At 40.7% G+C, this 20,432-nt stretch overlaps 1 protein-coding gene across 1 annotated transcript; it reads left to right on the forward strand.

Moving 5' to 3' along the window:
• Position 1: 1 nt before the first annotated feature.
• Positions 2 to 10,496, forward strand: MYCFIDRAFT_172868 (uncharacterized protein; the record flags this gene model as incomplete). The annotated part of the gene is made up of 19 exons (XM_007926245.1): positions 2 to 48; positions 84 to 211; positions 240 to 346; positions 377 to 512; positions 542 to 573; positions 602 to 660; positions 691 to 735; positions 765 to 827; positions 861 to 880; positions 913 to 1,357; positions 1,386 to 1,528; positions 1,554 to 1,590; positions 1,633 to 1,644; positions 1,692 to 1,963; positions 1,988 to 2,019; positions 2,064 to 2,078; positions 2,119 to 2,130; positions 2,178 to 2,189; positions 10,488 to 10,496. 19 exons carry the CDS (start codon positions 2 to 4, stop codon positions 10,494 to 10,496), a joined length of 1,626 nt encoding a protein of 541 aa, XP_007924436.1.
• Between the last annotated feature and the right edge of the window lie 9,936 nt (positions 10,497 to 20,432).

Below are 20,432 nucleotides of genomic sequence, written 5' to 3' on the forward strand. Positions count from 1 at the left end.
AATGAGATTGAAGGATATCATGACGCGGGCGATCGATGCGTCTCGTTCGTGATGCTCGTACCTACTGCTGTGAGGTCAAAAAGATACGGCGTTAGATATGTACAGAATGCAATCCGCGGGGTGGTTCATGCCGGTCGCCACGATTGCGTGGCTCCTTCACTAGAGGATGTCCAAGCAATCGTTTACCTCTGGGCGTGCATGGAAGAGGGTGGTGAAGAAGGAAGATTGAAGAAACGAAGGTGGAAGTCGTGAAGTCGCGCTTCCTTCACGGCGACTATTGTACTTCACTTGGTCTCCTGCGGCCGCGCTAGCTATTGTCGGGATGTTCTTGTTTGAGGTTGCTGCTGTTTGAGGGAGTGAATTTGGTGTCAATCAGGGTTTGCCGCGGCCGTTTGATGCAGTTGATCCTGGCCAATCAATGGTTTTTCACATGGCGTGCAAGCAAGTCTTGACGAAAGAGGCTGAAAAATGTGAGCTCGAGCGTGGCGGCAGTGAGCAGATGGCGGGGTACAGTCCTGTTTCATGTGCTCTCGCAGTGAAGCACACACGGCGGATGACTTCCAACGACTTCATGTGCCTTGCAAGCCCGCGGAGATTGTAGGATCAGCACTCGAAGGGCAGCTTTGAGCTGAGAATGCGCAGGCTCTACCAGAATCTTGGGTGACACCGAGGCAAGCGTTCAAAGATCAGATGCTTCGGCTCTTACACGAGTGCCGTCTCACCATCTTGCGGCGAGTTCCATCTGGATGTGTGCTGTGCTGCAGGGGAACGGGGCTGGCACTCTCCGGCTTACAATCACGTCAGGTGTGCTCACGAAAAGAAGATAGGTGCACATTATATTGATGTCGTCGATGCACGAGTGATGATGGAGTGAAGTCGCGTGTAATGCCCTGACGTTTCACCGCCCTTGAGGCAAGGGGCCGTGCGCTGCCACGCAAATGAATCTTCTTAACCTTCGACCTCATGATCTTTTCGCGAACTTCACGAAGCCTTCTTTCCTATATGCAACCAGAAAAGAAGACGCCGTCAACCCACGAGGGCCTCGCCCAAACCGTGTCCTTCACCTCCGCAGAGACCTGAGTATTCAAACAAGCAGCGCGCCCAGCAAATCCACCACATCCTCGTCTCCATTGCTTGCAACATCCAACCCAGAAGCCTCTCTCAAATACCAGCATACATCCCCTCCACCACAACAAAAACCTCCTTCGCCATCTCCTGCGTCTCCCTATCCTTACAAACAGCGAATCTGTCCGGATGCCACCTCAGTCTCTCCCTCTTCAAATTCAACCCCGGGATCGCTTCCAACGCAGCTCGGACACTGCACTTGCAAGCCGGAACCAAAATGTTGGGATTCCGCGTGCACGCCACCAATTGGCAGCCAATAGCAAGCCAGCCAAGCATTATGAGTGCATGCTTCTTTCTTCGAGCAACATCCGAGCGTCTGAAGTCTCGGACAGCATTCAATCGGTTGACGCACTCCGCCATGGGCACTCCAGCAGGGTCCATAGAACGAGTGGGCACTCCACGAGTTCGCCATGCGATGATTGCGTGAGAACTGCATGGAATCTCCAGACCGATGAGATGGGATGAGTGGTCGTTGCGCGGGCTGTAGCAGTAGCCGGTAATTTCCAGCGGCAATGATGCGTGCATCACATTCTTATAACACCCACAGTGCCCGTCCGCGAATTGAGCTGCGACTTCCAGCCTCGTTATGGTAATGAGATAGCGTCAAAGTTCGATCTCAATCTCTGCAGTTGCGGGTCGACTCTGACAAATGAAGATGCCCTGAGGACGGTCACCCTCTGGACCATAGACTTGGCCTTTGGTAATCCTGACCTCGCAGCTTCCACAGATGGCCGATCGGCAGCCAAATTTTGGTTTCAAGCCCGTCTTCTCTGCGAGTTGGAGAATCGTAAGATTTTCTTGCCGAGTCCATTTGGCTTTGACGTTGGATTTTGTGAAGGTGACTAGTGCTTCGGTTGGGTAGTCTTCGATGTCGGCCATGGTGTTGAAGGAACTGTGGATAGAAGGTAGGGTGCATTGTATTGCATTGCATTGCACAGGACTGCGTGTATCAGGTGTAGGAAGCGTTGAGGAGATTCGTTCTTGCCTCGGTAGAGCAAATTTGATGTGTAATTGATTCTGTCGTTGAACTGCGCTTTCAAATTCCGTCCCAGCCCGACCCAGGAGTCTTCCTTCCTCTCTAGTCTCTCTAACACACCAACATCTACTTATCCTACTCTTTCGACCTACTAGACGTATATACTTACAAGATATACAAGACCTAGGCTACTCCTACTAGAGCTACTAATCCTATCTAACCTTCCTACTATTAAGTATACTATACGCTTTAGTCTTAAGTTCCCTAAAAGAATCGAATACAGCTACGTCTTAAATACGGTATAATAATGTCCTCTACTAAGTTATTTCTTACCTACCTTCGCGATCCTCTCTAGAACTATTCGAATAAGACTATTATAGATTTTCCTAATTTTCTATAATAAGGGTTATGTTAGCAGGTAGATAGGGTAGTAGTAAATTAGTATAGTATTCGATAAGGATCTAGGAGGAGAGGGAGGAAGGCAGGAGAGTTAGCCTAACGCTAAGCGCTAAGCCCTACCTAAGGTTATAGGTATTAAAACCCTAGCTTTACTCGGCCTAGTTATATACTAATTACATATAGCCTCTTTAGCCCTAATATACGCTTCCCTTCTAAAGGCCGCGCCCTCGTAGCCTGTCTATATTCTAATCTCGACCTCTATTGCTACTAACTTAGTAAATCTAATAAGCTACTTAGCCGCGCTAAATTAAACACTTAACTACCTAATTATGTAACTATATCAAACCTTACCTTCTAATACAATATCTAACTCTAACTGCGCTATCCTTATATATAATAAAGTAAAGGGATATAAAGCTATAAGAATAGAGGGCTATCGACTAATTATAATATAGGCGCGTCTTCCCTACTATAATAGGTAGACGTACGAGGTATTATAGTACTGCCTCCGCTCTAAGTAATGTCGTTCCGAGTTCTTTGCGTCTACTCTAAAAGACCTAGCTATATCCGCTTCCGAGGGTTGTCCGCTTCCGAGGGTTTGTTCTTATTATTATAAGGGCTATTATTGTTCGTAGTTTCGCTAGCCCTAATTAGTTAAGTTTAGTAGCCTTCAATTGTCAATCTTATCTTATCTTTTTAGAAAAAACATAGCTCGTCTAGTTTCTATAGGTAAAGGCTATTATAAGTATAGTAGTTAAGGTTCGCCTCGCTTAAAGGGTTAGAAGGATCGAGGAGTAACCTATTGTCCGTAAGATCGACCCCGGCTAGCTTAGCTCTATAGTTTTGCCCTTAGTTAGTCTATTAGTCGCTTAATCTTTTAGGCGGCTTAAAGTTTTGATTAAAGTTTTGATTAAAGGTGCCTTAGGCTCGTAGTATAAGTAAGGTTGTATCCGTAGGCGTAGTAATAATAGCGAGTAATGTCGATAATAGCGGCGCTAGCTATCTTAGCGCTAACTTTACCTTGCTTCTAATTTCCTTCTCTAACTAATAACAACTTAGTAATACTATTACTAATATAGCCGCGCCGGCTGCGCCGTTACAAGCGCGACGCCGTCCTCGCCGATCGCCTAGGCCTCGAGGCCTTAATAGAATAAAGGATTAAAAGGGGGACCTAAATACTAGGAGAAGGGCCTTATAGGGCGCATTAGTAAAGAGGTAGAGCCCTTAAAAAAGCATACGATTAATTAATTGACGCGTCGTAGCGCGCCTAGTATAGTCTTGTTGTCCTAGTTTGCTAGCCTCTAATTAGTTAGCTAATAGCACCCTAGGGGTAGCATTGTCTCTAGGCGGCATTATAGGCCCTTAGCCTTCTTCTTGTTCTTTATACTAGTCTAATACTTATCTAATAACTTAGTTATATCTTTAAAAGAACCTTTAGCTTCCTACGAGTCCTATTTAGGCGAATAGCCTTACTACCTTAACAGGTACTCTTTCTTGCCTTTCCTAGTCCGGTGCTATAGGATACGTTCTATAGACTACAGCTCTTTACTATCCGCTAGTATGTCTTCGTATTTAGTAGGTGCTTTATCCCCCTCGCGTAGGTAATATAGCTTTAGGAGGAATACGTAGAGGGTATTATAGATAGTATAATAAGGGGGAAGCTATAACTAGTAGGCCTGTATGCCCTTAGCCTCTCGGATACGGAATAGACTAATATATCTTAGTGCAAGCTTAGGCCTCGTTTTACCGTTAGGTAATAGGTGTTTGCGGATGCGGAGGTTCTTCGTACTAAGCGTAACTATATCGCCTTGTTTGAAGGTTATTAGCGTATAGTGTTTGTTATAATAGGCCTTCTAATAGGCCTAGGCCTTTGCTAGTTTGTTAGCTATCTTAGCGTGAATTTCTCGCATCTTTTGAACCTTCTTAATAGCCACTAGTGTCTCTAGTGCTTAACGCGCTTCCCTTTCCTTACGCTCGGCCTCGAGCGATAGTAGGTCTTGTAGCGTAGCAGTATTCTAGCCTATTATAGCTATATATAGTAAAACCTTAGTAGATGAGTATATACTATTGTTATATACGAATTCTATAGGCTATAGGAGATTGACCTAATCCTCGGGGTTTTTATTAATATAGCTACGCAGGTACTACTATAGGGTAGCATTCTGCCTCTCTGTTTAACCGTTAGTCTGTAGATAGAAGGCTGTTAATAGCCGATGCTTTAGTCTTAGCTATAGGCATATTTCGCTCTAATAATAGGATATAAATATTAAGCCTCGGTTAGAGACTATCCCTTTAGGGGTCCCCTAATAGCTACAGAAGATGTTGTTCTATAGTAACTTAGCTAGGTTAATAGCCGTCTAATCCTTTCGGGCAGGAATGTAACGAGCGCCCTTAGTAAACTAGTCTACGACAACTAGGATAGCATTATATATATCCTTGCTTCCCCTACGCTTAGCAGGTAGAAGGCCTATAATAAAATCTATTATAAGCTTAGCAAATAGCTTCTTTAGAACAGGGAGTGAAGACAACTCGCTAAATAGTAAGTGCTTTAGTGCTTTAACTCGTTAATATACGGCATATATATTTACGTAGTCCTTTATATCCCGCTTACTATTTAGCTAGTAGTATATACGCGATAGTAGCTCGTACGACCTCTCTATACTATAGTAACCGGCAAGCTTGCTATTATAGTGTCGCTTAAGAAGTTCTTGTCGGATCGAATGTTTAGCGGGGATATAGTATCTGCCCTTAAACTTTAAATAACCTTTGTTATCGATCGACTAGTTATTATTCTTACTAGATCGGGTCTTTCGCCTACTTATAAGCTTATCGATACGTTTAGTAGCAAAGGCGTCCCTCTACTAAGTACGTAATAGCTTATCTATAAACGATTGACTATCCCTATTTATAAGGTTATTTAATAGTACCCTCGCTATTAAACGAGGTACGCATTATATATATCTAATAGCACTAGTAGCCGGATTAACTATATTAGTGCTTTAATCGCTGTTACTATATATAGCGATATCGACTAGGGAGTTATTATAACTTCTCCTATCTGTATCCTTAGCCCTTGCCTTAATACGCACTATTAATACAGCAAGAGCATTAATATACTTTAAGCTGTCGCGGAGTCCGGTAAGCCGCTTATCCTACGCGTGCTTATTAATAATACGGGCTATAGCAATCTTATACTATAGGGTTAGAAACAAAGAATTAATATGCTAGGTCTCGCTATCGTAATTAGGTCGCCTCGATAGGCTATTAGTAGGGTTGCTTACGCCTAGCTAATATAATATATTAAAATCGAACCCGGCGAGGTAGACGGCCTATCTAGCCTATCGACCTATAACCCTAGTAACCTTCGTAATGCTACGGAGGTTGTTATAGTCTATATAGACCTATATTATATATTAAGCCCTATCGAGGTAGTGCCTCTAGTGCTTAAAGGCCTCGACGATAGCTAGAAGCTCTTACTCGTAGGTCTCGTAGCGACGCTCTATATCGATTATCTTTTGTAAGAAGAAGGCAATTAGGTGCTAATAGGTGTTATTAGCCTGTTATAATATAATAGCTAATATAGCGAACTATAAAGCGTTAGTCTCGATTCGGATCTACTTGCTTAGTACGAAATAGTATAATAAGGGGACTTTAGTAAATCGCTTCTTTAGACCGTTAAAAGTGGCTTGTGTTTTGTTAGTCTATTTAAACTCCCTAGACGGGTTAGCCTTGGTTTTAGTAAGCTTAGTTAGGGGTATTACATACCGTAAATAGCTCTTAATAAAGCGACGATAGAAATTAGCGAAGCCGAGAAACGACTATAGTTCCTTAATTAACGTAGGAACAGGCTATTTAGTAATAGTTTTAATCCGATTAGGATTAGCCTTAATACTCTTAGTTAATATAAGGAAGCTAAGGAAGGACACCTCTTTAGTAGCAAAGGTGCATTTAGAAGGCTTATAATATAGGCTATAGGCCCGCAGGCGGTCGAGCACCTTACGTACTATAGCCTAGTACTCTATAATGTTAGGTAAATAGGTATAGACTAGGATGTTATCTAGGTAAACTATATAGAGATAGTCTAATAGACCCGAAAGGGCCCGATTAATATAGGACTAGAATGTTGTAGAGGCGTTTGCTAGCCTAAATAGTATAACTAAATACTCGAAATAGCTATAGCGGGTACGGAAGGCTGTTTTCTATTTATTACCCTTACGGATACGGATGCGATAGTATGCATCCTTAATATCTAATATAGTATAGTAGTAAGCGCTAGAGAGGCGATCGAGGGTCTCGTTAATAAGCGGAAGTAGATAGCGGTCTTTAATAGTAATAGCATTAAGTCTACGGTAATTAATATATAGGCGTAGGCTACTATCCTTCTTTAGTACGAATAGGATAGGTGCACTAGTAGGACTGTTACTGTACCGAATACGACTGTTAGCTAGGTTTTCTTCTAGGTACTTACGCAATATAGCAAGCTCGCGCTTACTAAGGTTATAGAGTAGTCTAAAAGGAACCTCTTTGCCCTCTATAATATTAATCTTATAATCCGTCTCTTTAAATATAGGCAATGTCGATGCTAGGTAGTGTTTAAACACATTAGTATAGGTCTCTCGAATAGGCTCCGGTATACGAGCAAGCTAATTAGGGCCTATACTATTAGGGGGTATAGGCTTATCGTTATCGCCTAATAGGTCGACTATTAGGTTAGCTATAGTAGGTATTAGGTTGCCGATAAATAGGACCCTAATATCGTTAGGGCACTCGCTAATATCGATATATTTAATATCCTCTTTCCTAGCGATTCTAAATCGCTACTATTAAAGGCCTAGGTCTATAACTATAGCGTAGTACTTAAGAACAGGGTTGCTAATAACAATATCGGAGGGGAGGCTGTCTATGTCTACTGCGTAGGTAGTAAAGTTTAGTAGGCGCTTATTGCCGAGGTCGTCCTTTAGGGCTATATAAATATAGTAGGCTCTATAGGTTAAGTGCCGAGCGTTATTAAACTAAGCAAGGGTTAGTAGGTTGGTCCTAGGCAATTGTCGGAGGTCTAATTGCTTAGCTAGGCGATAATTAATAAGGGCACTAACTAAATTTCCTAGGTCTAGCGTAACCTTAGTTTTATAATTGTTTCTATATATATCCCCTACGAGATAGGTACGTATAATAGCTAGTACAATGTCGATAGTCTTACGCCGTACAAGGCTAACAGTTAGTGCGGCGCTTATTCTTTTTTCGACTAATTAGAAGGTTAGCCTATAGGGGTAGCGTTAGCTACTAAGAGATGCTTTCGGTACTTAGCGGCAGTACGGTCGACTCGGGCCTAATCCCTAGGTTTGTCGCATTAGCCTAGCAGATAGCTAGTGCTATCGCAATTAAAGCACTTTAATCTAGTTAGGAGGTTGCTATAGCTGCTATTAGTCGAGCGGTTAGCGTTATAAGGATACGAGCCCCTTCTACGGCCCCTATTACGGCCTCCTTTATATAGCCGTCGGCTACGACCTCTTCTACGGTCGTTACTATTCCTATTATTAGCACTATTGTTTTAGGTAGAACCTTAGTTTCCTCCTCGGCCTCGGTTGCTACGGTTAGTACTAGCTAGTCGGATCCTCGATTCTAGTCGTTGCTAGAGCTAAACAGCTCGTTCGGCTGTTTCTACTTTGACTATAAATTAAATACGTATTAGATTAGCCTGTTCGAACACACGGCGGCGGTCTAATTTAAGGATAAGCTTCTACCTAAGTTTTAGGCGTATCTTAGAGATCTATATAGAATTAGTCTTAGCCGGAAGATCGTCCTCGAGGGTCTTTAAATAGGCCTTAAATAAACGAGCCGATTAATTAGTCTTTTGTTTAGCCTAAAGGTACTAGTCCTAAGCGTATTATTGCCTTAGTATAGGGTTTCTAAGGGTGTCTAGTATAATGGTTTTGTAGGTTTGCTACTAAACAGCGGTCTAATTAGTAAGGGAGTTAAAGTAGTTATCCTAGGTACGCTTTAGGTCTCTATTAATATATTGTATAGCATAGACGACTAGCGAATAGTCGTCTAGTAGGGCCCTTAGTATATTCCGCTAGTTCAATTCACAATTACGTATATAATCATTATACTACTTGCGGCTAGAGCTATTAAATACGGTACAGTCTTTAAGCTTAGCATCCTTCTTTTAAATAGAAGGTCCTACTACTAGTTCTAGTCTAGTAGTAGTTGTTAGGGCTTCCTATAGGCGGCGAATCTCGAGGAGGTTATCCTTTAGCTATTATTCTTAACGTAGGGCAGTAAGCCTGTTTTAGGTAGCTTCTTAGAGTCTCCCTACTAGTTAGGGGCTAAAGGCTAGTTAGCTATATCGACGGTTAATAATATTGTTAAGAATGTCGTCGATAGGCAATTCTAGGTCGTTACCTAGAATTATAGGTTCTTTAGTAGGCTTAGTAGTAGGCCCTTTAGTAGGAGGCACTTTAGTAGGAGCTTTAGTAGGCACTTTAGTAGGCACTATACTACTAGCGTTGTTATTGCTAGCGCTGCTAGCGGCAGCACGGTTATTGTTGCTTCGTAATAAGCCGGCTATTATAATAGGGGGTAACGCTAATAATGTATTATTAGCCCCTAAGATACGGATATAGCGGAATTAGTAGATATTAGTCTAGTACGATTAACTTAGTATAATAGGCTGTATAGAAGGCCTTGCTTAATAATTAGTACGGTTGTTTCGATAGAATAGTACGTATAGGTCCCGTTCTTCGGGCGTAATATAGTTAGATTAGTCTTGTTCGTAGCTATACCGCTAAAAGCTTGAAATAAGAACTATCTAGCTACTGCCCTTAAAGGGTAGATCGAATACTATATAATAAGGGTTATGTTAGCAGGTAGATAGGGTAGTAGTAAATTAGTATAGTATTCGATAAGGATCTAGGAAGAGAGGGAGGAAGGTAGGAGAGTTGGCCTAACGCTAAGCGCTAAGCCCTGCCTAAGGTATCAAGACCCTAGCTTTACTCGGCCTAGTTACATACTAATTACGTATAGCCTCTTTAGCCCTAACATTTTCCGCCTTAGTAAAATATACGATAATTAGACTTTCGATCTCTTCGGTCTAGTTCTAGCCTTTCTAATATCTAAGATCTCTATAATGCTTCCGAGCGGTAACCGTCTATTAATAGCCTAATTAGTACTAGTTGCGTCCTAGATATTATAGAGTCTATATATAGTATCTTTAGTCGCAAATCTTAGTATAGTATAACTAACGTACCGACTTAGGCAAGTTAGGGGTTCGTAACCCCTAGCTAATTCTAAGTAGTTAACGTTCTAACTAATCCGTTATATAGCTAGTATAGCTAAGAAATTTCCGCTATAGTTCCTACTTAGTAACTATATAATAATAAAGTAGTTAGAAAGCACGGGCGAAGTTATATAATTATTCTCTTCTTACCTAGAATCGTAGACTAATAACTAGCGTTAGATAGCTATAAGTCTCGTCGATACTAATATATAATTTGCCTAGTAAATCGGCGAAATATTAAGGCATATATCCTATATTAATAATTATAGTACTCTTAGTCGAAGAACGAATAGGCTAAATATATATAAGGTAATATACGTAGAATTCTCCCCGACCTTTCTAACTCGTAATAGACGCTTATCCTTATCTACTAGAAAATACTCGAATTCTATAAGGTCGCTTTCGAGATTCTAAAGATTAGAGATATTAAACTTATATTAACGATAGCCTAGGAGAAGGATCGCTTACTAGGGATTATCTAAGATTTCCTTAAATATACTAGTATCCTTAAGGATATTATCTAGACTGCTATTTTAGAAATCTCTATAGATATTAGAGATATCCTTTAGGAATAGTAAAGTAAGTTTAACTGCTTCCTCGGTAAATCGCTACTAATACGCCTAGTCTTAGACTAGTTTAGAAGAGAGTACGCGAACTTCTAAAGTTAATACTACTGTTAGAGGCTATACGTGATTGGCATGTAACTAGCTCGAGTGAAGCTAGGGTCTTAGTGCCTTAGGCAGGGCTTGGCGCTTAGCGTTAGGCTAACTAGCCTGCCTTCCTCCTTCTCCTCCTAGTTCTCTATCGAATACTACTTGTACCTACCACTACCCTATCTACCTGCTAATATAACCCTTCTTATACAGTATTCGATCTACCCTTTAAAGGCAGTAGCTAGATAGTTCTTATTTTAAGCTTTTAGCGGTATAGCTACGAACAAGACTAATCTAACTATATTGCGCCCGAAGAACGGGACCTATACGTACTATTCTATCGAAACAACCGTACTAATCATTAAGCAAGGCCTTCTATACGGCCTATTATACTAAGTTAATCGCACTAAGCCGATATCTACTAATTCCGCTACATCCGTATCTTAGGGGCCGATAATACATTATTAGTGTTATCCCCTATTACAATAGCCGGTTTATTACGAAACAACAACCGTACTGCCGCTAGCAGCGCTAGCAATAACAACACTAGTAGCACAGTGCCTACTAAAGTGCCTACTAAAGTACCTACTAAAGTGCCTCCTACTAAAGAGCCTGCCGGAGAGCCTGCTAAAGAACCTATAGTTCTAGGTAACGACCTAGAATTGTCTATCGACGACATTATTAACAATATTGTTAACCGTCGATATAGCTAACTAGCCTTCGGTCCCTAACTAGTAGCGAGACTTTAAGGAGCTACTTAAAACAGGCTTACCGCCTTGCGCTAAGAACAATAGCTAAAGGATAATCTCCTCGAAATTCGTCGCCTATAGGAAGCCCTAACAACTAACACTAAGCCGATAATAGGGCCTTCCTTACTAGCAGTCCTAATTTAAAAGAAGGATACTAAGCTTAAAGACTATACCGTGTTTAATAGCTCTAGCCGGAAGCAGTACAACGACTACATTCGTAACTGTAAGCTTAACTAGCGCAACGCACTAAGAGCGCTACTAGACGACTATTCCTTAGTCGTATACGCTATGTAGTATATTAATAGCGACCTAAAGCATACATAGGATAACTATTTTGACTCCCTTAATAACTAGACTACTGTTTAGTAGCAGACCTATAAAACCATTATGCTAGACACCCTTAGAAACCCTATACTAAGGCAACAATACGCTTAGGACTAGTACCTTCGAGCTAAACAAAAGACTAATTAATCGGCTCGCTTATTTAAGGCCTATTTAAAGACCCTTAAAGACGACCTCCCGACTAAAACTAATTCTATCTAGATCTCCGAAATACGCCCTAAATTGAGATAGGAATTGGTCCTTGAATTGGACCGCCGCCGTGTGTTTAAGCAGGCTAATCTTATACGCATTTAATTTATAGTCGAAGTGGAAACAGCTAAACGAGCTGTCTAGCTTTAGTAACGACTAGAATCTAAGATACGGCTAGCCGCTAACAACCGCGGCCGCGGTAGAAACTAAGGAGGAAGTACTCCCTAAACGAACACTGCTAACAATAGAAACAGCAACGACTACTAACGTAGAAGAGGTAGGGGCCGATACCGCGGTAGAAACCCCTAGCGAGGAAGAGGGCAAGGAAGGGGCTTATTTCTATTTACCCCTAATCGTTCCTCTAATTCTAGCGCTAATCCGAGTAGATATAGCAATAATCTCCTAACCGGGTTAAAGTGCTTTAACTATAACAGCACTACTTATTTACTAGGCTAATGTAATAGACCTCGAGACTAGGCCCGAGTCGACCGTGCTACCGCTAAGCACTAAAAGCACCTCTTAGTAGCTAACGCTACCCCTATAGGCTAACCTTCGAAAAAAGAATAAGCGCCGCACTAACTGTTAGCCTTATACGGCGTAAGACTATCGACATTGTACTAGCTATTACACGTACCTATCTTATATCTAGGCGCGACACTAACTATAAGGCAAAGGTTATACTAGACCCCGGAAATTCAGTTAGCGCCCTTATTAACTATCGCTTAGCTAAGTAATTAGACCTCCGACAATTGCCTAGGACTAATATACTAGTCCTTGCTTGGTTTAATAACGCTCGGCACTTAACCTATAGGGCCTACTATGTTCCTATAGTTCTAAAAGACGACCTCGGAAATGAACGCCTACTAAACTTTACTACCTACGCGATAGACATAGACAGCCTCCTATCCGACATTGTTATTAGTAACCCTGTTCTTAAGTGCTATACTATAGTTATAGACTTAGGTAGTTAATAATAGCGATTTAGAATCGCTAGAAAAGAGGACATTAAACACATCGATATTAGCGAGTATCCTAATAATATTAGGGTCCTGTTTATTAGCAACCTAACACCTGCCTTAGCTAATCCGATAGCTAATCTTCTCGGTAGAGATAACGATAAACTTGTACCCCCTAATAGTATAGACCCTAATTAGCTCTCTCGTATACTAGTGCCTATTCGAGAAACCTACATTAATGTATTTAAACACTACCTAGCATCGACATTGCCTATATTTAAGGAGACGGATTATAAGATTGATATTATAGAGGGCAAAGAGGTTCCTTTTAGCCCCCTCTACAACCTTAGTAAGCGAGAGCTTGCTATATTACGTAAGTACCTAGAGGAAAATCTAGCTAATAGCCGCATTCGGTATAGTAACAGCCCTGCTAGCGCCCCTATCCTATTTGTACTAAAGAAGGATAGTAGCCTACGCCTATGTGTTAATTACCGTAGACTTAATGCTATTACTATTAAAGACCGCTATCTACTTCCGCTTATTAATAAGACTCTCGATCGCCTTTCTAGTACCTACTATTACACTATATTAGACATTAAGGACGCCTATTACCGCATCTGCATTCGCAAGGGCGATAAATAGAAGACAGCCTTTCGCACTCGTTATAGCTATTTTAAGTACTTAGTTATACTATTTAGGCTAGCTAATGCCCCTACTATATTCTAGTCCTATATTAATCGGGCCCTATTAGGCCTATTAGATTACCTCTGTGTGGTTTACCTAGATAATATCCTAGTTTATATACACTTACCTAACATTGCGGAGTACTAGGCTACAGTCCGCAAGGTGCTCGATCGTCTAAGAACCTATAGCTTGTATTACAAGCCTTCTAAATGCACCTTTGCTGCTAAAGAGGTGTTATTCCTTAGCTTTCTTATATTAACTAAGGGTGTTAAGGCTGATCCTAATCGGATTAAAACCATTACTAAATAGCCTATTCCTACGTTAATTAAGGAACTATAGTCGTTCCTCGGCTTCGCTAATTTCTATCGTCGCTTTATTAAGGGCTATTTACGGCATGTAATGCCCCTAACTAAGCTTACTAAAACCAAGGCTAACCTAACTAGAGAGTTTAGATAGACTAACAGAGTACAAGCCGCTTTTAATGGTTTGAAGTAGCGCTTTACTAAAGTCCCCTTATTATACTATTTCGTACTAAATAGGCAGATCCGTATTAAGACTAACGCCTTACAGTTTGCTATATTAGCTATTATGTCACAATAATCGGATAAGGACTGCTATTAGCACCCGATTGCCTTCTTCTCGAGGAAGATAATTAATACTAAGCGTCGCTACGAGACCTACGAACAAGAGCTACTAGCTATTATCGAGGCCTTTAAGCATTAGAGGCACTACCTCGATAGGGCTTAATATACAATACAGGTCTATATAGACTATAACAACCTCCGTAGCATTACTAAGGTTACTAGGGTTATAGGTCGACAGGCTAGATAGGCCGTCTACCTCGCCGGATTCGATTTTAATATATTATATCGGCTAGGCGTAAGTAACCCTACTAATAGCCTATCGAGGCGACCTAATTATAATAGCGAGACTTAGCAATCTATTAATTCTTTGTTTCTAACCCTATAGTATAAGATTGCTATAGCCTATATTGTTAATAAGTACGCGTAGGATAAGCGGCTTACCGGACTCCGCGACGGCTTAAAGCATATTAATGCTCTTACTATATTAACAGTGCGTATTAAGGCAAGGGCTAAGGATATAGATAGGAGAAGTTATAATAACTCCCTAGTCGATATCGCTATATATAGTAATAGCGATTAAAGCACTAATATAGTTAATCCGGCTGCTAGTGCTATTAGATATATATAATACGTACCTCGTTTAATAGCGAGAGTGCTATTAAATAACCTTGCAAATAGGGATAGTTAATCGTTTATAGACGAGCTGTTACGTGCTTAGTAGAGGGACGCCTTTGCTACTAAACGTATCGATAGGCTTGTAAGTAGGCGAAAGACTCGATCTAGTAAGAGTAACAATTAGTCGATCGATAACAAAGGTTATTTAAAGTTCAAGGGCAGATACTATATCCCCGCTAAACATTCGATCCGATAAGAACTTCTTAAGCGACACTATAATAGTAAGCTTGCCGGTTACTATAGTATAGAGAGGTCGTACGACTTCGTTACGAAAACTTTTTTTCCGATCGCGACGATCCTATCGATAGGATCGCTTAGGATCCTTAGGATCCTTAGGATCCTCGGGATCGCACGTTAAAGATCTTGTCGGATAGGATCGCTCGGGATCGCGGGGCCGCGATCCTATCGACAGGATCCTCGCGATCGAAATTTCGGGACGGGCCGTCCCGAAATTCGAGGCCTAGGAACGCAAAGGACGCGGGGTAAGTTAGAGCCCGACTGCTACTACTCCGTATAACGTGTATAAGGAGGACTTCGTAATGCTACCCTCTTCGTTAGCGTAGTAGGAAGGGCCGCTACTAGCTGTTTCCGGTAGACGCTAAACGATTAGTAGTTAGTTTAGCATTGATTAGAAAGCGGCAACCTCCGCGAACCTCGATAAGCAATACCTCCTACTAGCCTAATTCTACCCTTTTATAGAAGCTCGGAGGTTGCCGAGCTTGGCTTAGCGGCACTTAGCTGTTCGACTAGGCTTTATACTACCTATTTCTATATTACTACATTCCATTATAATACATTAGTAACAATTATAGAATTATAGAACCGGATACTGCGATTATTTTAGTGCAAAAATCAGTATAATCGCATCGCTATAGGGCGCACATTAATTCGATGAAGTATCGATACAAAACGACGAGGTGCTTACAAATCCGCGCTAACGAAGGGGTGGCATTACGAAGTCCTCCTTACACACGTTACTACTACTACGAGGAGGTATTTCGGGGTATTGCGCACTAATATAGGTCAAATTTAGCGGTTTCGTAGGTTTTTTTTATAAATAAATTTTTTTCGTTAAGGTTTCGTTAAATGCAGCCGATATTTCGTTAAGGTTTCTTTTAAAAGCCGACGCTTAATAAGCAGAACTTTGAAAAAAAGTATACTCGAAACACTCGAGATTCTTTTCTAGATTCTAGGATAATTACTAGGTATTAAGACTTCAAAATTTATAATACTCTTATTAGTAGGTAGAACTTTAAGTTCTATTTTTTAAATTTCTAAAAATAGTAAAGTATAACTTAGAAAAGCCAAAATACTATATTGCTTATTTCTGTTCCCTAGCTTTAGTTTCGTAGAAAAACTATAAATTTTATATTTTTTTATAATAATATACTAAAAATAGAGTACCTTTTTACTATATTACTAAGCTATAAACCTACTAGAAAAAAAGACAAATTAGAAGCAAAATGTCTAGAAAAGCGATTTTCTTTCCTTTATATCTTTTTATCTAGAAGGTTTACGGCTTAGTAATATATGACAAAAATGTTCTATTTTTAGTGTAGTATTAGGCAAAAGTCTAACTTTTATAAGTTACCTATTTATCGTTCTAGGATAGCTTAGGATCGCTCGGGATCGCTCGGGATCGCTCGCGATCGCTAGGATCGATAGGATCGTCGCGATCGGAAAAGAAGTTTTCGTAACGGAGCTACTATCGCGCACATACTACTAGCTAAATAGTAAGCGGGATATAAAGGACTACGTAGACACGTATGCCGTATATTAACGAGTTAAAGCACCGAAGCACTTACTATTCGGCGAGTTGTTTTTACTCCCTATTCTAAAGAAGCCATTTATAGAGCTTATAATAGACTTTATTATAGGACTTCCGCCTGCTAAGCGTAGGGGCAGCAAGGACGTGTATAATACTATCCTTATTATAGTAGATCGATTTACTAAAGGCGCTCGATATATCCCGGCGCGTAAGGATTAGACTACTATTAATATAGTAGAGGCGCTATAGACTAACATCTTCTGTACCTATTAGGGAACCCCTAAGGGGATAGTCTCGGATAGGGGCTCGATATTCATATCGCACTATTAGAGCGAAATATACCTATAGCTAAGACTAAAGCATCGGCTATTAACAGCCTTCTATCTATAGACTAACGGTTAAATAGAGAGGCAGAATGCTACCCTATAGCAGTACCTACGCAGTTATATTAACGAGAATCCTAAGGATTGGGTCAATCTCCTATAGCCTACAGAATTCGTATATAACAATAGTGTATACTTATTAACTAAGGTTTCACTATATATAGCTATAATAGGTTAAAACGCCGCGTTGCTACAAGATCCATTTACCTCGCTCGAGGCCGAGCGTAAGGAAAGGGAAGCGCGTTAAGTACTAGAGACACTAGCGGCAATAGAACGTATCTAGAAGATGCGAGAAATCTATACTAAGATAGCTAAGAAGTTGATAAAGGCTTAAGAATACTAAAAGGCCTACTACGATAAGCGTTATATACTAATAACCTTTAAACAAGGCGATATAGTTATGCTTAGCACTAAGAACCTCCGCATCCGTAAACACCTATCGCCTAATAGTAAAACAAGGCCTAAGCTCGCACTAAGATACATTAGCCTATTTCGCATCCGAGAACCGAAAGGTAATAGCTAGGCCTACTAGTTATAGCTTCTACCCTATTATACTATCTATAATACCTTCTATATCTCCCTCCTTAAACTATACTACTAGCGCGAAGGCGATAAAGCGCCTACTAAGTTAGAAGAAGTCTTAGCTAATAGTAAAGAGCTGTAGTCTATAGAACGTATCCTAAAGCATTAGACTAGGCAGGGCAAGAAGGAGTACCTATTAAGATAGTAGGGCTATTTACCTAAATAGGACTTATAGGAAGCTAAAGCCTCTTTTAAAGACATAACTAAGTTGTTAGATAAGTATTAGACTAGCGTAAAGAACACAAAGAAGGCTAAGAGCTTATAATGCCTATAATGTTACTACTAAGCCTAGGAACAATACTACCCCTAGGGTGCTATTAGCTAACTAATTAGAGGCAAGCAATTGTTAGCAATAAAGGACAATAAGACTACACTACTATAGTAAACGCGCACCGAGTGTTAATATACGCGCTATAATGCGTTAACTAATCGCCTACTCTTTTAAGGACTCTACCTCTTTACTAACGCGCCCTATAGGTCCCCCTCTTGTTCCCTTATTCTGTCGAGGCCTAAGGCCTAGGCGGTCGATAGAGGCGGCGCGCGCGCGTAGGCGAATAATGTTAGTAATAATAATAATAACGACGGCGCGGCCGGCGCGGCTACTATGTTAGTAACGGTATTACAGAGTGTATTATTAGTTAAAGAAGGAGATTAGAAGCGAGGTAAAGTTAGCGCTAAGACGACTAGCGCCGCTATTATTAACATTACTTACTGTTGTCGCTATACTTACGAAGACAACCTTACCTATACTACGGCCTAAGGCCGGAAGCGCGCTATACTAATTAAGTCAAAAGAATAGCTGTATTAAAGGTTTAATCAAAACTTTGAGGCTAAGTCAAAACTTTAAGCCGCTTAAAAGATTAAGCGACTAATGGACTAACTAAGGGCAAAAACTATAGAGCTAAGCTAGCCGGGGTCGATCTTGCGGATAATAGGTTACTCCTCGATCTATCTAACCCTTTAAGCGAGGCGAACCTCTACTACTACACTTATAATAGCCTTTACCTATAGAAACTAGACGAGCTGTGTTTTTTAAAAGATAAGATAAGATTAACAATTAAAGGCTACTAAACCTAACTAATTAGGGCTAGCGAAACTACGAACAATAATAGCTCTCGTAATAATAAGAACAAACCCTCGGAAGCGGACAACCCTCGGAAGCGGATATAGCTAGGTCTTTTAAGAGTAGACGCAAAGAACTCGGTACGACATTACTTAGAGCGGAGGCAGTGCTGCAATACCCCGTATACCTACCTATTATAGTAGGGAAGGTACGCTCGTATTATAATTAGTCGATAGTCCTTAATTCTTGTAGCCTTATACCCCTTTACTTTATTATATATAAGGATAGCGTAGTTAGAGTTAGACATTGTATTATGTTAGAGGTAAGGTTTGATATAGTTACATAATCAGGTAGTTAAGTGTTTAATTTAGCGCAAGCTAAGTAGCTTATTAGACTTGCTAAGTTATCGGCAATAGAGGTCGTAGAACATAGATAGGCTACGAGGGCGCGGCCTTTAGAAGGGAAGCGTGTATTAGAGGCTATACGTAATTAGTATATAACTAGCTCGAGTAAAGCTAGGGTCTTAGTGCCTTAGGTAGGGCTTGGCGCTTAGCGTTAGGCTAACTAGCCTACCTTCCTCCTTCTCCTCCTAGTTCTCTATCGAATACTACTTGTACCTACTACTACCCTATCTACCTACTAATATAACCCTTCTTACAACTACGTAGAGATACACGAGATTCTTAATTCGGATTACGCTAAAGAGTCTTTATTAAAAACGATTTAGCGATCTCTAAGCGATCTAGCCTACGATTTCCTTTTAAACAAGCGCTAATACCTAGAATAGATAGGCCGAACTAGAGCCTAATAATTGTTAATTATAGGAGATATCGGCTTTAGGAAATCTATTCTTATAGCATTTTTAATAGATAAACTAAGGCTTAGAAACTAACATCTACTACTATAGCCTAAATTGTTGTAAGAAGGGTTATGTTAGCAGGTAGATAGGGTAGTAGTGAATTAGTGTAGTATTCGATAAGGATCTAGGAGGAGAGGGAGGAAGGTAGGAGAGTTGGCCTAACGCTAAGCGCTAAGCCCTACCTAAGGCATTAAGACCCTAGCTTTACTCGGCCTAATTACATGCTAATTACGTATAGCCTCTTTAGTCCTAACACACGCTTCCCTTCCAAAGGCCGCGCCCTCGTAGCCGGTCTTGTTCTAATCTCTATCGCTACTAACTTAGTAGGTCTAATAAGCTGCTTAATCCGCGCTAAATTAAACACGCAACTACCGATTATATAACTATATTAAACCTTACCTCTAAACAACACAATATACAACTCTAACTGCGCTATCTCTATATATAATAAACTATAAAGTAATATGTATCTATAAGAATTGGAGGCCTTCGACTAATTATAATACGAGCGCGTCTTCCCTACTATAACAGGTAGACGTACGAGGTATTGCAGCACTGCCTCCGTTCTAAGTAATGTCGTATCGAGTTCTTTGCGTCTACTCTTAAAAGACCTAGCAATATCCGCTTCCGAGGGTTGTCCGCTTCCGAGGGTTTGTTCTTATTGTTACGAGGGCTATTATTTACTTTTTAGAAAAAAAAACACAGCTCGTCTAGTTTTTATAGGTAAAGGCTATTATAAGTGCAGTAGTTAAGGTTCGCCTCGCTTAAAGGGTTAGAAAGATCGAGGAGTAACCTATTGTCCGTAAGATCGACCCCGGCTAGCTTAGCTCTATAGTTTTTGCCCTTAGTTAGTCTATTAGTCGCTTAATCTTTTAACTTAGTTAAAGTTTTAACTTAGCCTTAAAGTTTTTGATCAAACCTTTAATAGGCTTAAAGCTTTTAATTAAAGTTTTAATTAAAGGTGCCTTAGGCTCGTAGTATAGGTAAGATTGTATCTTCTTCTAATTTCCTTCTTCGACTAATAATACACTCCGCAACACCGTTACTAATATAGCCGCGCCGGCCGTATCGCCCTTTAGTATAAGCGTAACGCTGTCGTTACTATTATTATTACTAATACTATTCGCTTACGCGCGCGCGCCGCCTCTATCGACCGCCTAGGCCTT

This window comes from Pseudocercospora fijiensis (genome assembly GCF_000340215.1).
Source record: "Pseudocercospora fijiensis CIRAD86 unplaced genomic scaffold MYCFIscaffold_3, whole genome shotgun sequence".
NCBI lineage: Eukaryota > Fungi > Ascomycota > Dothideomycetes > Mycosphaerellales > Mycosphaerellaceae > Pseudocercospora > Pseudocercospora fijiensis.